The 21,225-nt window shown below is 45.7% G+C and overlaps 1 protein-coding gene across 1 annotated transcript; it reads right to left on the reverse strand.

The window, feature by feature from the left end:
* Positions 1–256: 256 nt before the first annotated feature.
* SUN5 (Sad1 and UNC84 domain containing 5) lies at positions 257–20,104 on the reverse strand (the record flags this gene model as incomplete). Its single annotated transcript, XM_082856806.1, is given in 15 exon segments — positions 257–388; positions 1,458–1,544; positions 2,062–2,229; positions 2,802–2,917; positions 3,877–3,955; positions 10,091–10,199; positions 10,791–10,825; positions 12,102–12,151; positions 16,008–16,069; positions 16,973–17,039; positions 18,034–18,102; positions 18,233–18,253; positions 18,256–18,322; positions 18,326–18,357; positions 20,086–20,104. Coding segments are annotated over 15 exon segments (1,113 nt in total).
* Between the last annotated feature and the right edge of the window lie 1,121 nt (positions 20,105–21,225).

Raw genomic sequence — 21,225 nt, forward strand, 5'->3', positions numbered from 1 at the left:
AGTGCTGCCATTTGCTGGCTGTGACTTCTGGCAAGTCATTTTTTTTTTGCTTGGAGACTTCATTGTCCCCATCTGTGAAATGGGGACTCATGGAGCTGCTGTGAGGGTGCCTGGGTACCCAGCACATGATTGATAATTGCTAACTGAGCTTCAGACATCAAACCCTAGCCCACCCTCACTTTTCGGGGCCAGAGGACACTCAGACTTGGGCCGGGGGCATGAAGAATAAACTTTAATCTCTCTCGGAGTGGGGCCTCTAGTTAGGCTGCTCTCTGGGTGGGGTCACAGAGCCGTGCACACGCACTCGGTATAGGCAGGTGAAGCGTGGGTTCCCCCAGTTGCTTGATATCTTCATCTTGACTGCTCCAAAAGTCCTGGGAGGGTGGTTCTAGAAAAGAGTCACAGACGGGGGGCAGCTCGCCATAGGCCCCCACCCGGCCTGTCCAGAGGAGTGTTTGGGAGAGAAAGGGAACCCTCCATTTCCTCAGGTGGGGAAACTGAGGCTCAGAGAGCAGAATGTCCCAAAGCCACACAGTAAGTTGCTACTCAGGGGCTGGGATGGAAGGGGATGAGAAGAGGACAGATAGACTGTGATGAGGAATGCGTCCCAGCACAGTACGTACGTGCTCCGGGACCCTGGGCAAACCACGGCCTCTCTGGGCTTCAGTTCCCCGTCTGTAAGAGGGAGCGGTAATATCTGCTTCTCAGGGTTGCCGTAAGCATGAAATGAGATCTTGGGGCCAGATGGCTTACTGGCACCTGGCACACAGTAGGTGCTCTGTAAGTGCTTCGCCCTCCCCTTTTTGCACCCTCCCCAGAGGGGATGGAGCCCAGTGCAAAAGGGGGCCTTGGCCTGTGAGATCTCACTGGATGGTCTCAACCTACCAGGGAATTACACCAGGGGAAACTGAGGCCCAGAGAGAAAGGGAATAGCCTGAGATCACAGAGAACGTTTGGTTGGGTCAGGATTTGGGTCAGGGTTAGCCTGATTCCCAAGCCTAGACATCCCACTGAGCCTCAGGGCCATTCCAGCAGCCACCCTCTGGTCCTGCTTCTGTCCCCAGCTCCCTCCCCTCCAGGCCTCAGCTTCCCCACCTGTGGTTGGACCAGGTGCTGATCATGTGGCCCCCAGTATGGAGACTCTAGGTTTGAGGCCAGCAACCCTGGCCTGACGGGCCCCACCTGCTCAACACCTGCTGTCCCTGGGAGGAACCACAGCGGGAGGGATCCTGGGCAGGTCAGGGAAATGGAAGCGAATAGGTCTCCTCAGGGTCCTACCCTAGGCCCTGGGCAGTAGCTCTATCACTCTGGGCCTCAGTTTCCTCATCTGTCAGTGGGTTAGTGACAACTGTGCACCTCCTCGGGCTGCTGGGAGATGAAGTGGGGGCCCCTGGGTAAAGCCCTGCACGCAGTGTGTGTTCATCAGGTGCTCAACGTGGGCAGCTTTTCCTAGGTACCTGGAGCTGGAACATCTGAATGATGTTTTCTGGCTGAAACTGGAACGCTCCCAGGAACACCTCCTTCTTTGGGGAAACTTCCATGCCCTGGAGAATCAGAGCCACAAAGAAAGTGTCAGGCACAGGTAGGACATCTAGAGGGTGCTGCCTTCTCCCAGCCGAGACTTGCACACCTCCCAGGATGGGGAGCTCCCTACCTCTTTGGGCACTGTTCCATTGCAGCACAGAGTAATGAATAGGAAAGAGCATTGGACTGGGAGTCAGAAGGTTAGGGGTCCACTTCTAACTCTGCCATAGACTTGTAGGGTTTGATGTTTCCCTGCCCTTTCTCTGAATCTCCAGTTTTCTTGTCCGTAAAATGGGGGCTTAATGGTCTCTGAAGACTAAATTGGCTCTGAAAAGCTTGGGTTGAAATAAAGTACTGTTTACCCCCTTTCCTTGAAGGCTGTGATCTGACCCCAACCCTGGCCATTCCCAGCCTTAAGGTCCAGCCCCTGCAGGCTTCGGGAATTGTGCAGACAGTTTATCACAGTGCCTGGAATACTGCCATTATGAGCTGTCCCCTCCCTCAGTTAAGCATCGCTCCCAGCCAGGGCATGCTCACGTAGATGACGAAGTCCTTGGGGGCAGTGTCCAGGCTGCCTGACAGTGAGATGGTCTTGGGGATGTGCTGCAGTGTCAGGTTGGACAGGTAGACCTTCTGGGCCAGTTGGATGGTCACCTGGCCTCTGTCACCCGAGAAGGCCCAGCAGTTGCCAGGTGTCATGTTGGGCTAGAAGTGGCAGATGCAATGAAGGCTTTGCTGGGTGGGTGGGTGGGTGGGGGAGAGCAGATTCCTCATCCCACCCTGGGTTCCTAGACCTCATCGGCCCTCCTGGATGAGCCAGATCCTTCCTGTCTACAAAGCTTGGCTCGAGTACCACCACCACCAGGAAGATTCCCTGACTATAGGTAGCAAGGATAAGCCTTCCCCTCAGCCCAGTGCAGCGAGGGCAGGGGCCTTCTCAGGGCCCTGAGGGTTCCCTGCCCTCAAGACTTGAGGGCTGGGGGAGGGGCCCTTTCCAGTGCCAAAGCAGGCTGTCCTTGCCCCTGTGCCTGCACCCCCAGGGGTCCCTGCTGTCTGCACTCGCCTCTTGCCCTTGCTCCCTGACTTTTCCCCAGAGCCCCCCCCCTCGCCCCATCAGTTGCCCCCTTTCTCTGCCTCTGCACCCCGCTCTCTTGTTCCTACCCCTGCCCCAGGCCCCCACCCCCTGCACTCTCGCTCCAACCTCTGCCTTCAGTTCCTGCCCCCAGGCCCCTGACCACACCCCTGCCACTCTCCGCAAGTCCTGCCATTCCTCCTGCCTCAAGGATCACGTCCGGGGGCTGTGCATAGTTCCACAGCCGGATCCAGTTCCAGTAAGAGCGAGCCTTGTCGTGGTTGTATGTGGCTGACGTTTGCTCATAGTCGATGGAGGCCCCTGTATGGGAGGTGATGGTGCAGGGTTGGGGAGAGAGGTGTCTCAGCTGAGCAGCCCTGGCTTCTGCCTGGTGGAGGGGAGACTCACTATGTGCCGGGGCAGCACTTTGGAAGAGTCATTGGTGCTCTCTGGACTTTAGTGTTCTCCTCTGGGAAATGGGAGTAATAATAGTAACAATAATAGTAGTAATGATAGCATCCATTTCATAGGGTTGTTGTGAGGTTACAAGGAGTTAATACACCAAACCGTTTTTCCAGCAGCGCCTGGTGCGAAGTAAGGTGCTTGCCCACTTACGTCAGCCTAGTTACTATAACCTGGTTATTATTACTATGGCCATGATTATACCCATTTCACAGAGGAAGAAACTCCGGGCCCGAGAAGTTAGACTGAGGCCTTCTGACCCTACATCTCCTTGGGCCTGCGGGTGCCTGCGTGAGCTGGTACTGTCTGCACAGGGCAGCCCACCCTGCCGGCCCACCTCCCTGCTTTCCACACAGCCCCTCACAGGGGCACCTTTCACGTCGGTTCCCTTAGTCTGGAACGCTTTTCCCTACTCACCAGGTCTCAACCCAGCGTCCTCCTTCCCACCCCTCTACTGCAGCCACTGGCTTTATTTTTCCAAGGCACGATTCCCAACTGTAATTGGTCCGTGGTCAGTCTCCCCAGCCGGGCAGGGACAGCTCTGCTGACTCCTGGATTTGGAGGATGATGGGTGGGGGAGGGCTGGGGAAGGGCCTCCCCTCCCCACCTCAGCTGCCATGGGAGAAAACGGAAAACTGTAACAAGGAGACCAGCTGGGAGGCAGAGGTTAGCTCTGAGGACAAACTTCCCAGCAGCAGGGTGTGCCCCAGACCAGAACTGAAATCACCCTCTGAAGGGTTTCTAAGGAAACTGGAGGTGGGCCGATTGGTGGGGCAAGGGGGAGGGGGAGGGGGAGGGGGGCAGGGGGAGGCACTCACCTATCGACTTCAGGGCAAAGTCCGGCTTTTCAATGTAATCTCCTTGGATCATCTTCATTATTTTCTGGGCCATTTTTTGCTGAGAAGGCAGAAAACCCAAGCTGTGCACTGGTGCGTTCTTACAGATCATGGTCCACAGGTGTGTTCACACCAGGTGATGTGTGCCTTCAGGACTCCCTCTTGTCCCTACCTGCTTGCCCCTGCGTGGTCCACACACAGGGCTGCCCAGTGCTATGCTGTGAGGAAGCCCAGGGCCAGCCCTATCCCACCCATGGGGTTACTTAGTATTTTCACACCCACGGTGATGGGATGTCACACACGCAGGACCAGGGGTCTCAGTGAAGTTAAGGGCAGGGGAGCTGGAGTCAGACCTTTCCTGCTAAGAGCCCTTGGGCTATTTACCGCCCCCTGAGTCTCGATTTTCTTGTCTGTAAGATGGGCTGATAATCGCGTCCACCTCCTACTTTTGCAAGGATTAGAGCTGAGACTCAAAGCCGCTACTATATGCCAGGACTGTCTTCGGCTTCACGTGTGGTCACTCTTATGCCCCCACAGCAACCCTAGGAGGTATGTACTATTATCATCCCCATTTTAAGGAGGAGAACCCTGAGGCACAAAAGGGTAACTTGTCCAGGGTCACACAGCTGTTAAGAGGCAGACCCGGGACCTTGGGTTCTGGAGTTCAGGCTCTCAACCACTATGCTCTGTTGCCAGAGAAAGACCGCAAAGCATTTAGCATAGTCGGTGCTCAGTAATCACTGGCTATTATTCTGTTAGACTCTTCACAGCTGTGACAGATTGTATTTTCTAAAAATGGCTGCAAAAATGTCTCCCGTTCCCCGCTCCTCCTTCAGTGTGGCTTTGACACCCTTCTCATGGAGACGTGGGACTTCAGTGCCCTCCCCATCGGTCTGGATGGGCCTGTGACTATGGCAGGAGTGATGCTGTACGACTTGTGGGCTCAGTCCTAAAAGGTGAACCGCCTGCTTCTCTGGGGACGCTCACTCTTGAAAGCCAGTTGCCGTGTTGTGAGGAAGCCCGTGCCATACGAAGGGACCACTATGGGTGCTTTAGTCAACAGCCCTGAGTTCCCAGCTGACAGCCAGCATCAACCTCCAGACAAGTGAATAAAGATTCCTCCAGATGATTCCAGACCCAGCTATTGGGTCACCCCTTGCCTTCAGGTCTTCCCAGCTGAGGCCCCAGACATCATGAAGCAGTGACAAACCATCCCCGCTGGGTCCTGTCTGAATTCCTGACCCACAGAATCTCTGAACATAATAAAATGGTAGTTTTGCACGACTATGTTTTAGGTTGGATTGTCATGCAGCAGTGGTAACTAAGATGATAGCTAGAGTGTTATAGGGCAGTGATTATTACTCTATTTCGTTGATGTGGAAACTGAGGCACAGAGAAGTAAGAGCTGAACTCCAAAAGGTAAGAAGAGATTTTGCTCATAAAAAGATAAAAAAAAAGAAAAGATATTGCATCTATAAAATAAGAATAGGAAAATAAGAATATGAAAAGGAGCACCGAGAGAACAAAGAGGAAACCGCTACGAATTCAGAATACATTAGCAGAAATGAAAAATTCAGTAGAAGGTTTGGTAGATAAAGTGACAATGTTTTCTCAACTGTAGAGCAAAAAGATAAAGAGAGGAAAATGGGGTGAAAAGAAAAAAATCCCAGAGTATTAGTTTAGGAGTTTGACATCCACATAATGAGTAGTTTCAAAACTGAGAATAGAGCAACCAGGGCCAGGGGGAAATCATCAATTTAATCACATGATTAAAGAACATTTCTTTTTTTTTTAATTGAAGTATAGTTGATTTACATTATGTTAGATTCTGGTGTACGGCAGAATGATTCAGTTATACACATCTATATATTTTTCAAATTCTTTTCTATTATAGGAAAAGATGTTGAATATAGTTCCCTGTGCTATACAGTAGGATCTTGTTGTTTATCTGTTTCACATATAGTAGTGTGTATATGTTAATCCCAAACTCGCCCTCTAATTTATCCCTCCCCCCTTTCCCCTTTGGAAACCGTAAGTTTGTTTTCTATGTCTGTGAGTCTGTTTCTGTTTTGCAAATAAGTCCATTTTTATCATAATTTTAAATTCCACATGTAAGTGATATCATATGATATTTGTCTTTCTTAAAGAACATTTCTTAGGACTAAAGAACACATGTTTCCAAATTAAAAGGGTTCCAAGTGTGGCCAGCCCATAGGCATATTATTGTGACATTTCAGCTATAAGGTAAGATGTAGGGCTTCTAGGTAAGATGTAGTAAGTTACAGAGAACCAATGATCCCACTAAAGACAACTAGAAAAAGCCAGATAGTTTACTAAATCATATTTTAAAACCATCACTGAGCTATGAAAGAAACAGGAACAGAGGGACTAAAATTCTAGAGAGGGGACAACCACTCTAAAATGTGCTGACATTCTTAAAAAAAATCCCTGGGGCATTTGATGATTCTGGGCATGGGTTGAGAATCTGAGTTTGGGTCAGACAAGGGGCTGCTACTGGTAAAAGAGAAAGTAGCAAAGTTTTTAACAGTTACATACAGTGGGTGAGACGAAATTGGAGATTTGAGGAGCCTTGACCATGACCACTTTCCTCCATTAGATGCTAACTGAACCCCAAGACTATGTAAGAAGCTAAAGGGCTACTTTGAAAGCTTCTGAAAGGCAGAATAAAACTTCCTGGTCTCACAAGCCTTAGTAAACAAAGTCCCTCTGAGGAAGTGGACCCCAAAACAAAACAAGCAAGAGGTTAAAGCCTTAGAACAGTGATTCTCCTTATTGTGTGCCAGAATCACTGAAGGACTTGTTGAAACATAGATAGTTGGTTCCTATCATCAAAGTATATGATTTGGTAGGTCTGGGTGGGGCCCATTAATTTGAAAATGTTAACATTTTTCCAGTTAATGTGGATGCTGCTGGAATAGGGGCCTCACTGTAAGAAGTCATGCCCTAGAAGAAATGCTAAATCAATACTGAGTAGCTACAGCTGTGCTTACCTGAGGGCCCTAAACAAATTATGGGTACAATTAGAGGCTGAGAATCCAAGCTTGACCCTGGCAGGTAAGGCTTCCAGTGGGGTCAGAGATTTTGTATCCAAAATTGGAAACTCAAAGCCCAGAAATAAATCCACCCACCTATGGTCAATTAATCTTTGACAAAGAAGGTGAGAATATATTGATACAATGGAGAATAGACAGTCTCTTCAGCAAGTGGTGTTGGGAAAGCTGGACAGCTACATGAAATTAATGAAGTCAGAACACAGCCTCTCACCATACACAAAAATAAACTCAAAATGGCTAAAAGACTTAAATATAAGATATGATACCATAAAACTCTTAGAAGAGAACATAGGCAAAACATTCTCTGACATAAATTGTACCAATTGTTTTTCTTAGATCAGTCTCCCAAGGCAATAAAAATAAAGCAAAAATAAACAAATGGAACCTAATCAAACTTATGAGCTTCTGTACAGCAAAGGAAAACACACAAAATGAAAAGACAACCTACAGACTGGGAGAAAATATCTGCAAATGATGCGACCAACAAGGGCTCAATTTCCAAAATATACAAACAGCTCATACAACTCAATAATAAAAAACCAAACAGCCCAATCAAAAATGAGCAGAAGACCTAAATAGACATTTCGCCAAAGAAGACATACAGATGGCCAACAGGCACATGAAAAGATGCTCAACATTGCTAATTATTAGAGAAATGCAAATCAAAACAACGAGGGACTACTTCATACCAGTCAGAATGACCATCATTAAAAATTCTACAAATAACCAATGCTGGAGAGGGTATAGAGAAAAGGGAACCCTCTCACACTGTTGGTGGGAATGTAAATTGGTGCAGCCACTATGGAAAACAGTATGGAGGTTCCTCAAAAAGCTAAAAATAGAGTTGCCATATGTTCCTACAATCCCAATCCTAGACATATATCCAAACAAAAGTATAATTCGAAAAGATACATGCACCCAATATTCATTGAAGCACTATTCACAATAGCCAAGACATGGAAACAACCTAAATGGCCATCAACAGATGAATAAAGAAGATGTGGTACATATACATATATGAAGTGGAAGACAACTCAGCCATAAAAAAGAATGAAATAATGCCATTTGTGGCAACATGGATGGACCTAGAGATGATCATACTAAGTGAAGTATGTCAGAAAGAGAAGGACAAATACTATATGATATCACTTATATGTGTAATCTAAAATATGACATGAATGAACTTATTTACAAAACAGAAACAGACTCACAGACATAGAGAACAGACTTGTGGTTGCCATGGGGGAGGGGAGGTGGGGGAGGGATGGACTGGGAGTTTGGGACTAGCAGATGCAAACCATTATATATAGAATGGATAAACAACAAGGTCCTACTGTATAGCACGGGGAGCTATAATCGATATCCTGTGGTAAACCATAATGGAAAATTATGAGAAAGAATATATATGTATGTATGACTGAATCACTTTGCTGTATAGCAGAAATTAACACAACATTGAAAATCAACTATATTTTAATAAAATAAATTTAAAAAAATTGGAAACTCAAGAGGCCTCAAACACATGGCAGTCTTTCCCATCAAGACATTTACCAGGACTTCCCTGGTGGTGCAGTGGTTAAGAATCTGTTTGCCAATGCAGGGGACATGGGTTCGATCCTTGGTCTGGAAGATCCCACGTGCCATGGAGCAACTAAGCCCGTGCGCCACAACTACTGGGCCTGCACTCTAGAGCCCACGAGCCACAACGACTGAGCCCGCCCGCCACAACTACTGAAGCCCGCAAGCCTAGAGCTCAAGCTTCACAACAAGAGAAGCCACCACAATGAGAAGCTCGCACACCGCAACGAAGACCCAGCACAGCCAAAAAAAAAAAAAAAAAAATTTACCAATTTTTGAAACTGCACGGGCAGGAGGCTAGAGGGTTAAACTGAAAACCTCTGACTAAATCCTATAAAAATTGCAATCCAGGTCTGAACCAGTTCAATGCATGTTTACATAGAAGTGATCAGTATACTTCATCTTCCTTACAAAGAAAAGGGGGAACTCTCCCTGTTTGAAATTATAATTATCTGGAGCATCTAGTTCTTTTGTAAACAATGTCCAGAAAACACTAAAAAATTACCAGACATGAAAAGGCAAGACCATAAGATTGATACTCCAAAGAAAAAACGGAAAATAGGATACCATAGATGATCCAGATATTAGATTTAGCAGACAAGGATTTAAAAAAATTGTGACCAGTATGTTAAATAAAATAAAGGAAAAGACGGACAGCATAGATGAAATGATGGAGAATTTCACCATAGAATTAAAATCTATGAAAAAGAATCAAATATATATTCTAGAACTAAACAATACAATATATGAAATTAAGAACTTAATGGAAAGTTTTGAGTAGATTGGACAGAACAGACTACAGGATTATTAGTTAACCTGAAGAAATATGAAGAGGAAGTATCAAAACTTAAGCACATAGAGAAAAAGAATGAAAAAACAAGCAAACCAGGTAATAATATAGGAATTATGTGGAAAGCACTCTAAAGTTTAGCATAGATGTAATTGGAGTCCCAGGAGAGGAGATAGATAATGGGGTAGAAACAATATTTTAAGAAGATAATGGGGTAGAAACAATATTTTAAGAAGATAATGGGGTAGAAACAATATTTTAAGAAATAATAGCTAAGAATTTTCCTAAACTATTGAAAAAAAATCAACCCAGAGAGTCAATAATTTCAGCAACCCCCCAAGCAGATTAAATATAGAACACTGGAGGTAAAAAGAATATCCTACAAACTCTCAGGAATGAAAACAGATCACACTCAAAGGATGAATAATAAGAGTGACATTAAACTTCTCTAAAGCAACAGTATAAAATAGAACGCAACAGTATAAAATAGAACACAACAGTGGATGTCTTTCAAAATCCTCAGGGGAAAATTTCCTATCTAGGATTCTATTTCCAACCAAACTATCAGTCAAGTGCAAGAGTAGAGTAAAGGTGTTTTCAAACACGCAAGTTCTTAAAAAAATAATATACTTCTTATTTTGCTCTTTCCCAGGAAATTATTGTGGGATATGCTCCACCAAAACTTGGGATATGAGGAGTGGGGCATCAAACAAAGAGAGGTCAGGTGTTTGGGGCAGAATGGCCAGCATCTCACCTCATCTGACATGGCTTCCATCTTCTGGAGCTTGGCAATGAGCTGATTCAAGTTACCTCGGAGGTCCTGGATTTCCCCAGCATGATGTTGCACCTTTTCTTGGTACATCCTTATGAGGAAGGAGTGAGAATATGGACTGACCAATTTGTGATGATGCTGCTATTACCCTCAGCTTCTACCTTTGCCAGTCAGCCCACAAAGAACTAGCTTCACATTTTTCCACTCTCATGGGCCCATCCCTGAACCTACCCAGAAAGTTCTTACCTCTAAAATATTACTCATACTCTTCCTTCTGCTTGGACTATCCAACTATCCTTAAACCCATCTCATTCCTTCTAAATATTTGAGTATTTTGTCTGCATTTAAGGATGCTGCCACCAGGTGGTATCTTGTTGGTTAAAATTTCTTATTTGCTGAGCACTAACTATGGGCCAGGAACTATTCAAGACAGTTTACATCTTCTTTAATACCCATAATTACCTAGAACAAGGTGGATGTTATACCTCACTCATAAATGGGGAATCAAAGGCCCAGAGATGTGACGTGACTTGCATAAGTTTAGCCAGGTAGGAAGTATGGAAGCTGGGATTTAAACCCAGGTTTTCTGGCAGAGCCCACATTCTTAGCCAATACGTCTCAGGTCCTGGCTATAGCTCTGGTTTTTAGGTGATAATAGGACTATTTAGCAGACTCTTCTTACCTCAATCTCTGCAGTGGACCATTTATGCTCTCATCCTGGTGGGGTGTTGAGGAAAGCAAGGGATCTTCTTCAGATGACCTAATCTGGGCCCAATAGAGTTTCATCCATCCATCCTCCCACAACCATAAATCCATCCACTCATCCACTTTCCTATTTATTCTTCCACCCACCGACCCACCCATCCACTTGCCATACATTCAAAATCCAATTTACCCTTCTTTTCATTCATCCATCCACATACACTTCCATCCACCCTTTCCCATCCATCTGCTCCTCCATTTATCCAATCTTTCTTATCCATCTACCCTCCTATCCATCTGCCTTACCTTATCCATTGACCGTCTCATCAATCCATGCACGCATGCATCCCTCTACCCTCCCATCTATCTACCATCCCACTCAACTATCTATTCATCCCTCTATCCATTTACTCAGGCTATCCCATCTGCCCTCCCATCCATCCACTCTCTCATCTGTACACTCTTCCATTCATCCATCCATTTTTTCCCCCCATCCCTACATCCATTACTTCCATCCCCCATCCATTCACATTCCCATCTGGCCATCAAGACATCCAGCGTTGATCGTGTCCACCCTGTGCCTGGCATTGAGGTGGACATTGCTGGAATGAATCAGACCTGGCTCTGCCTTCAAGGACTCCTAATACAGTTGGGGAAATAGTTATTACCAAAAAATTGCATTTATGTTTACAGAAAATTGTGGGAGAGGGGAATGTGACTACCTCTGCTTAGGTGTTCCTGGAGGAGGTGACATTTTAGCTGGATCTTGAAGCATATATATGATGAAGTTCATGAGGGGAGAAGAGCAGAGGGAAGGACAGGCCCATCAGATCCCCTTTCTCTCTAGGGCTCTTTTCTGTCCTTAGACAGGGAGCTCTGGCCATTGGTTTCCTCCTCCTTCTTCTCCAGGAACCACAAAGCAAATGGTCTCATCTCAGTTAAGCAGAAGAACAAACTGCCTTGAATAGAGAGAAATGTGTTCCCTGGCCTCACCATCCCACTCTAGGTGGGGGCCTTGACAAAGAAGAGATGGGTCACTTCTGGGAATGAGTGACAGGAGAGGCGTCCTGGAGGAGGAACTATGCCTCTGGTCCTCAAAAGTCACATTTTGGCAGGAGAAATGGGTTCCGGGTGGGTGGCATGGCAAAGGCAGAGATTTGGAGCTGGAATGAGTCAGGAACTGAGTAGGGTCCAGTTGTGACCCTAAGAGTGAAAGGAGCTTATGAAGGCGACATTGACTGGCTGGGGTGAGGCCAGTCAGTGGTGGGGCCTGAAGAGAGCACACACTCACCTGCCAGACATCCATTTTGGACAGCAAGTGCATAGAAAACATCCAGAATCCTGTGGGGATGGGGGAATGAGAATGAGCCATTTAAGGTGAAAGGTTAAGAGCTCTGGAGTGAAGCCATCTGGATTCAAATCCCAGCCTTGCCACTTACTAGCATTTGGGAGAAGTTACTTAATCTCTCTACACTTCCGTTTCCTCCTCTGTAAAATGGGAATAGCAGTCATATGCACTTCATGATTGAATGATATCATATATGCAAAGTGTCTCCCATAAACCAAATAATCTGTCTCCTCTCTCTCTCCTGTCTCAATCTTACTGGGGATAATTGACAAAGAGAAGAAAAGGGGGTGTGGTCTCCCCTGCATTTTATGATATCTGTGCTGCCTGAAATCTCATTATTCAAGCCATTATTAAAAGCTTGTAAAACCCATTGGTTGTTCATGATAAAATACTCAACAAACCAGGAATAGAATGGAGCTTTCTCAGTCTGAAAAAGGCCATTTATGAAAACCCACAGTTAACATCATACTTAATGGTGAAAGACCGGAGGTCTGCTCTTGCCAGTTTTCTTTTTCTTCCTTCCTTCCTTCCTTCCTTCCTTCCTTCCTTCCTTCCTTCCTTCCTTCCTTCCTTCCTTCCTTCCTTCCTTCCTTTCTTTTCTTTCTTTCTTTCTTTCTTTCTTTCTTTCTTTCTTTCTTTCTTTCTTTCTTTTTCTCGCTTTCTTTCTTTCCTTCTTTCTTTCATCTTCCTCCCTCCCTCCCTCCCTCCCTCCCTCCCTCCCTCCCTCCCTCCATCCCTCCCTCCCTCCCTCCCTTCCTTCCTCCCTTCCTTCCTTCCTTCCTTCCTTCCTTCCTTCCTTCCTTCCTCCCTCCCTCCCTCCCTCCCTCCCTCCCTCCCTCCCTCCCTCCCTTTCTTTTGACAGCACTGTGCTTGTGGGATCTTAGTTCCCAGACTAGGATTGAACCCGGACCCTGGCAGTGAAACCAATGAGTCCTAACCACTGGACCACCAGGGAATTCCCTGCTCTTGCCATTTCTATTTAACATTATCCTGGAGATTATAGCCAGGTCAATTAGTCAAGAAAAAGAAATAAAAGGCAGATGACATGATGTTGCATATAGAGATCCTAAAGTATACAAGACTGGTGTCTTGCCCAGTGTCAGCAGTAACACATGAATTTGGCAAGGTTGCAGGATACAAGATCAGTACACAAAAATCAATTGTACAGTTGATCCTTGACAACAAGGAGTTGAACTGTGGAGTTCACATACATACAGATTTTTTTCAATAAATATACCTTCGGCTCTCCATGTTGGGGGGTTTCACATCTGCAGATTCAACCAACTGCTGATCGAAATTTCCATCTGCAGTTGGTCAAATCTGGGGATGCAAAACCTGCAAGTAAGGAGGGCTGACTGTATTCATTGTACCACATGAATTTATATAAGGGATTTGAACATCTGCAGACTTTGGTATATACAGGGGTTCCTGGAACCAGTCCCCCTGAGGATACTGTATTTCTAAACACTAGCAATGAACAATCTGAAAATGACATTAAGAAAACAATTCCATCTATAACAGAATGTCAAAGAATAAAATACTTAGGAATAAATTTAACAAAAGAAGTACAAAATTTTCACTCTGAAAACTACAAAACATCATTGAAAGAATTAAAGGAGGCATAGAGTTATTCATCAATAATGGAAAGACAGCCCAATGTTCATAGATTGGAAGACTTAACATTGTTCAGGTGACACTACTCCCCAGATTCATGTGTGGATCAATGCAATCCCTATGAAAACCCCAATGGCCTCTTTTGTAGAAATGGAAAAGTTGATCCTAAAATTCATATTATAATGTAAGGGACCCACAATAGCCAAAACGATTTCTAGATTTCAAAACTTACTGTGAAGCAACCAATCCAGGGTAGTACTAGCAAACAGATAGACATATAGGTCAATAGCATAGACTGAGAGTACAGAAATAAACCCTCATATTTATGGTCAATTGATTTTCAGTAAGAGTACCAGACAATTTAATGGAGAAGAGAAGTCTTTTCAATAAATGGTGCTGGTACAATTGTATATCTACTTCAAAAGAATAAGGTTGGACCCTTACCTCGCACCATATACAAAAATTAACTAAAAAATGAACCATGGACCTAAATGTAAGGGCTAAAACAATAAAAATTTTAGAAGAAAACATGGGAGTAAATCCTCATCACTTTGGGCTAGACAGTGGTTTCTTAGATATGACACCAAAAGCACATATCACAAAAGAAAACACAGATAAATTGGACTTAATTAAAATTTACAATTGGCCTTAATCAAAGGACTTTATCAAGAAAGACAACCCACAGAATAAGAGAAAATATTTGCAAATCATATATCTGATAAGGGACTTGAATCCTGACTAATAAGGAATTTTTAGAACTCAAGAATAAAAAGTCAAACAATCCAATTTAAAAATGGGCAAAGATCTGAATAGACCTTTCTCCAAAGATATACAAATGGCCAATAAGCACAAGGAAAGATGCTTAACATCATTAGTCATTAGGGACATGAAGTAAGAACCATAATGAGATATCACTTCTCATGACCTAGGATGGCTGATAAAAGACAGACAATAATGATTGGAAGGGAGATCAGCTCAGTGCTTAGTGTCCACTTAGAGGAGTGGGATAGGGAAGGTGAGAGGGAGACGCAAGAGGGAGGAGATATGGGGATGTATGTATATGTATTGCTGATTCACTTTGTTATACAGCAGAAACTAACACACCATTGTAAAGCAATTATACTCCAATAAAGATGTAAAAAAAAATAATGATTGGAACCCTCACATATTGCTGGTGGGAATGTAAATGGTGCAGCCATTTGGAAGAGAAGTTTGGCAATTCCTCAGATAGTTAGAGTAATCCAGCAATTCTACACCTAGGTATATACCCAATAAAATTGCGAACACGTGTCCATGCAAAAATATTACAGGAATGTTCATAGCAACTTTATTAATAACAGCCAAAAAGTAGAAACAACCCTAACGTCTATCAGTTGATGGATGGATAAACAAAATGTGGCTTACCCATACAATGGACTTTCAGCCATAAAAAGGAATGAAATGCTTACGTATGCTACAAAATGGATGAACTTTGAAAACACTGTAAGTGAAAGGAACCAAAAGACAACATATTGTATGATTCTATTTATATGAAATGTCCAGAATAGGCAAGTCCATAGAGTCAGAAAATAGATTAGTGGTTGCCTAGGTCGAAGGGGAGGGGGCATGGGGAATGGCTGCCAGGGACTGGGAAGTTTCTTTCGGGGGCAGTGAAAATACTGGAATTTGTTAGTAGTGATGGGTGCACTACTTTGTGAATATACTAAAAACTGCTGTATTATACACTTAAAAATGGGGTTATTTATGATATCCTTAATAACCTTAATAAAGCTATTTAAAAGAATCTTATCTGTTGGGTTATGTTGCCTAGGAATTTCTAATTTCCTAGGAAATTCTCCCCCCGCTCCAAACCCCGTGGTGCCCTTAAGTGGAAGGAGGAGATTCCTTTGCTTGAAAAAGCAAAGCTGTGATGCGGTGGTGGTGGTGGTGTCTGGTAGGAAGCCATAGAGACTCAGAGAGAGAGAGAGAGAGAAATGAATATCATACATGGTCTGGGGAGAGCTTTACAGTTTTCAAAGTTTTTCTTAGCTTTCAAAAGATTTTCTTGGTCATTGTTTCATTTAATCTTCCGAGCAACACTGATTAGACAGATGAGGAAACTGAGGCTCCTAGAGGGGCAGTGTCTGACCCAGTGTCACATAGTCAGTGCCAGAGCCCTCACTCTTTCCCTTCCCAGGATGGGCAAGAGCCCAGGGATACCTCCACCTGGGATGGGGCAGGGCTCTGGATACACACCAAAAGCGCAGAGGATCAGAACACCTGTCTTTCCCATGAGCTTGCAGAGGGACAGATTGCATCTGGAAGACAGAGAAGCAGTGGTCAAGGCGAGGTAGGGCTTTGCACAGCCTAGTAAGTCTTAGCCTGGCTCTTGCCCCGTTCCCACCCCAAGAGACAGGCTCCTTTCTGGGCAATGACACTCTCTCCCTAATGCTGGCCATATTCTGTGGCTCCACAGCATCTCAGAGGAAAGAAAGCTCTTACCTCAGTATCTGGGGCCATCAGAGATCAGCTCACAGTGGTCACCCATGTCCTTCTCACTCCCTCCATCTATATACTGTTTGTCCCCTCCCTTCTTCTCTCCCGGGAAGTGCACCCTTCAGGGTTTTGTTCAAATGTCCCCTCTGCCTACAACCTCCAGAGTCAACACTTCCAGCTTGGCACTGTTTTTGGTGTCTGCCTGCCCCACCCAACTGAGAGCTCATGAGTGATGGAGGCCAGGTTGGGCCCAGAGTAGGCATTAAGGAAGCGTTTAGAATATAAACTTTAAATGAACAAATGAAGTGGAAAACTCTTGCAGGAATTTAGAGGCATTTGCATGGGCAGGGAACAGAAAGGGAAAGAATGGGACAGGCATTGCAGGCGGGAAGAACGGCCTGTACAAAGGTATGGAGGTGGGAAGAGGAATAGTGGGTCCAGGGAGTGAGAATCCTAGCTGGCCCATTGCTGGCCCAATGGATCCACAGCAGAAAACAGAATAAGAGGAGCTTGGAAAGAAAGGGAGGGACAAGATTTCAGAGGGCTACAGGCTGATGTGCTGGAGCGATGGGGAGCCACACTGGGGTCTGGGGTGAGGCGACGTGATAAAAACCAGGTTTGAGATAGCTTATCTGAGGGGAGGTCCAAACCAGTGACGGGGCTGCCATGGTCACCAGTGCACGGTTCCAGTCCCCATAACCCTCCCCTCACCTGCCCTTGCTCACCTGCAGGTGTTGAACAGAACCTGGTGGGCCTGAGTCCTCAGGAAGCAAGCCAGGCGGCTGATCCAGGCTGTGGAGAAGACAGGGAAGCAGTGAGTAGCTGCACCCTCATTCTTATCCTGCAACAACTCACAGGGGTGAGACCCTGTTGTTGGGAGACCCTCTCAATTTGCCATTCGAGCCCAGGACAGTCCTTTGCTCTACTTATGGGTAAGCACCAGCTTGGAGTGAGTACTGGAACTATAGTAAACCCGCTAGCAACCGGTGGTTAATAAACACTTAAAAGTGACTCAGGCACATGAAAAGTCTGAGATGTCCTTGCTAATGTCCATTCCCAGACACTGAGAGCTTCTCAGTAGAAGAGTCCTTGTCTGGTTCATCCCCGGGTGCCTAGCATTGCCCCGCATTGGGGAGCTAGGCAAAAAGTAGGGGTTCAGGATGGATGAATAGGTGGAAGGATGCATGGATAAATGGAAGAATGGGTAAGAGAACGGCTTGGAAGATAGATGAATAGGAAGATGAATGAGGATGGGAGAATGAGAGGGGGGTTAGAAGGATGAATGGGTTGATGACTGGATGGATATGAATATTAACAAATAAAGGTGTGGGTGAATTGATGGATGACTCAGTGAACGGACTGGAGGGGTGGATGAACTAATGGGATACATGGATATCCCAGAAGGTGGATATGTGAACAGATGGTTGGATACATGACTGAGTGGATGAATAGTGGAAGTGTGGCTGGACGAACATAGAAGACTGATCTTTAGGGTGTGGTCAGAACCATGTCCTTGAAGTGAGGGTGAGTTGCATCAAATCATTCCCATGACTTCAGAGGCCAGCCTGGTGGCAGAGTAGAAAAGGCCTAGCAGTTAGCTTCTCCTCCAGACAGCAAGTCTCTCTCTTAGTCCCTCTCTCCAACTGTCAGAGCGCCTCACTGGAATGACACCCCTGACACCTCTGAAGGGAAGACCCCCAGAGCTCAACCTGCAGCCTGACTTGAGGCTGGGCCCTCTTCCCAGGCCCATGTTGATGGCCCAGGCAGCTCTTCTGTGTATATGTACACATACATCCCAGCATGCACTGGGTCAGGCCTGAGGCATTGATGCGGATAGGCAACAGGAAGGTGTCACCTGCAGAGAGCACAGGGCTGTCATGTCACTGCCAGCCTCTGGGATATGGTGCCTGCAGACACCGCGGGAGCATCCCTGCCCCCTGCCCTGCCCCTCCCCTTGCTGGGTGACCCTGGGTTGTCCATTTGACATCTTTGAGCCTCAGCCCCTCACTGCCCACAATGACCCTGGGATCCCCTCTCCCCTCCCTTCTCACTTGTGTTTGACAAATCCTCCTCTGTCATCCTGCGGGTGTTCCGGCCTCGTTGGGTGACCCTGGCAACAACAAGATTCACAATTGCATTTTACAACTTACAAGGAGTGTGGAGTCCCCATTTTCTAGATGGAGAAACTGAATTGTAGAAAAGTTTGCTCAAGAACACAGGACTGCGAATCAGGGAGAGACCCAGGTCTGGCTGACCCCCGATGCAGGTCTCTTTAGAGGAAAGGACTCAGTTTGCTATGGCAGTCTTCCAAAAGCCACTCTCTCCTCTTACTGGCAGAAGGCTGGTTTTGGTCCCTTGTCCCCTTCTCCCCCGAGTGATTTAGATGGTCCTGATTGGTCTCAGCCTGTTGTATTCTCAGTCCCCTTGCTGTTGGCACAAGGATGGGGAAGTCTGCAGGGGTGAGGTGTGGGGGTGGATACAGGGGTCTGGGACTTGGAGGAAAAGTTTTCTCACTGCTAAGCTGATACCTACAGGATGCAATACCCACTCTCCTTCCACCCTATATGACCATGCTTCTGTGTGACCCCTGGGACAGTGGTAGCCATCTTGTGACCATGAGCGGAGGCCAAAAGGGAGAGCAAAAAGACGGCAGGAGGGACTTCTTGGTGGCGCAGTGGTTGAGAGTCCGTCTGCCGATGCAGGGGACACGGGTTCATGCCCCGGTCCGGGAAGATCCCACATGCCACGGAGCAACTAAGCCCGTGTGCCACAACTACTGAGCCTGCACTCTAGAGCCCATGAGCCACAATTACTGAAGCCCAGGCACCACAACTACTGAGCCCACGGGCCACAACTACTGAAGCCTGCGCGCCTAGAGCTTGTGCTCCACAACAAGAGAAGCCACTGTAATGAGAAGCCCACGCACTACAACGAAGAGTAGCTCCCACTCGCCGCAACTAGAGAAAGCCCGCGCGAAGCAACGAAGACCCAACACAGCCATAAATAAATAAATAAACTTAAAAAAAAAAAAGATGGCAGGAACCTGCATCTTGGCTGGCACTGCAGAACCTCAGAATTAATGTTCTCTGGAGCCCCCCATATCTTGGGACCTTTGAATATGTGAGATAAATTTTCTTTATTCCTTTAAAAATTTTTTAATTGAGATATAGTTGTACAATATTTTATAAGTTACAGGTGTATAATACAGTGATTCACAATTTTTAAAGGTTATAGTCCATTTATAGTTATTATAAAATATTAGCTATATTCCCTGTGTTGTACATTTTTCTTTCTTTTCTTTTTTTAAAATTTTTATTGGAGTGTAGTTGCTTTACAATGTTGTGTTAGTTTCTACTATACAGAAAAGTGAATCAGCTATACGTATACATATTTTCTTTATTTCTTAATGTAATGGTCTCCAAACATCATTTTTTGTTATACTCCCAATGTTATTTATATATGTATGTATAGCTATACATATATATATATATATATATATATATATATATATCTACAAGTGTGCTGATATATTATTTGCCCTTTCAAATGTACAAGATTTATTTATACCTGCCTGAGGAATATAAATTAAAAGAGGATGAGCTAAAGGAAAATACACACTGAAGTTCTAATAATTTTTCCCCTTACCCCAGTGAACTGTTTTGTACACCCTCTTGGGATATACACCTGTTCTGGGGGCCCAGACTTAGGCATCAATTTGAGCTGGAATTTCCATCACCTGCAGCCAGAGGTCTCCTACAGATAAAGATGGCAGAGATGTGTGTTTTCTCATTTACTATCTGTCTCCCTCACGTGAGCTCCACAGGGGCAGGGACCACACCCATCTGGTGCAACGCCATGCTCCCAGCACTCTGCCCAGTGCCTAGCACACAGACGGTGCTCAGTAAACACGTGCTGAAAAGATAACCACTCCACTACTTCCTGGCTGGGAGACTTTAGGAAAGCCACTGTCTAATCTCTCTAACCTCAGGTGCTGCATCTGTAGGCGCAGCTGGTAATGCCCGCTGGCTTCCATGAAAAGGCTGAGGGGCAGCATTTTGTAAACTGTCAAGGGCTGGGCAGAGGGAGGGGATGCTGTCCTCACCTCCTGGATCTGACCTCCTTGGGGATGTGGACCACATTTCTGCGTGGGTCACATGAGTTCCCAGGGCTCCTTGAGGACCGGGGCATCGATGTCCTTCTCTAGGATGGGGAATTGGTGGCAGGGCTCTCTGGGAGTCGGTGAGGAGGAAATGGCTACTCCTGCTGCCACCTCCTAGCGTTCCCTGGAAGGTGCCATGTGGAATCTTCCCTGGGTCAAGGGGAGCTGTTGGCACTGTGACCTCACAGAGCAGGTGGGGATGGTCAGCCCAGTCTCTAGCTTGGCCCTGGAACTTCCCCTTGGAGGAACCCATTCTGACCAACTTTCCACTTTAAAGATGGAGAAATTGAGGTCTCAAGAAAGGAAGGGCCATGCCAGGGATTCTGGGGCTGGACAGGGGAGAGACCTGGCATGCCAATATCCAGGCCATGCTTTTTCTTGCTCCCAGGCCCCTTTCTGCCCCAATCTTCCCACATTCTTAGGCTGTACATGAATTTATTCTGTAATGTCGAGCTTCTCCTTGGTGTTTTGTATTTTACATAATACAAAATGCTGTTTATGTGTTGTTGTCTTAATAAAGTTCTACTTTTTACTGGTGAAAAAGAAGAGCATACAGAAGGCTGTGGTTTTTCAGTCAGTCCTGCCTGTGAAGAGCCTATTTGGATTGTGGAGCTAAAAATGAATTCACTTCTTCCCCCTGGTGGCAGTTGCTCAAATTGCAGGCTAAGTACCTGTGGTAAATAGAGTAACTGTCCTCCAAAGAGGCTCACATACTAAAACCTGAACATGTAAATATTTTAGGTTACGTAAGGGGAACTGAAGCTTGTGGATGAGATTAAGGTTGCTAAGCAGCTAACCTTGACATGGGAGAATATCCTA

Source organism: Leucopleurus acutus (genome assembly GCF_964270905.1).
Source record: "Leucopleurus acutus genome assembly, chromosome: 16".
NCBI lineage: Eukaryota > Metazoa > Chordata > Mammalia > Artiodactyla > Delphinidae > Leucopleurus > Leucopleurus acutus.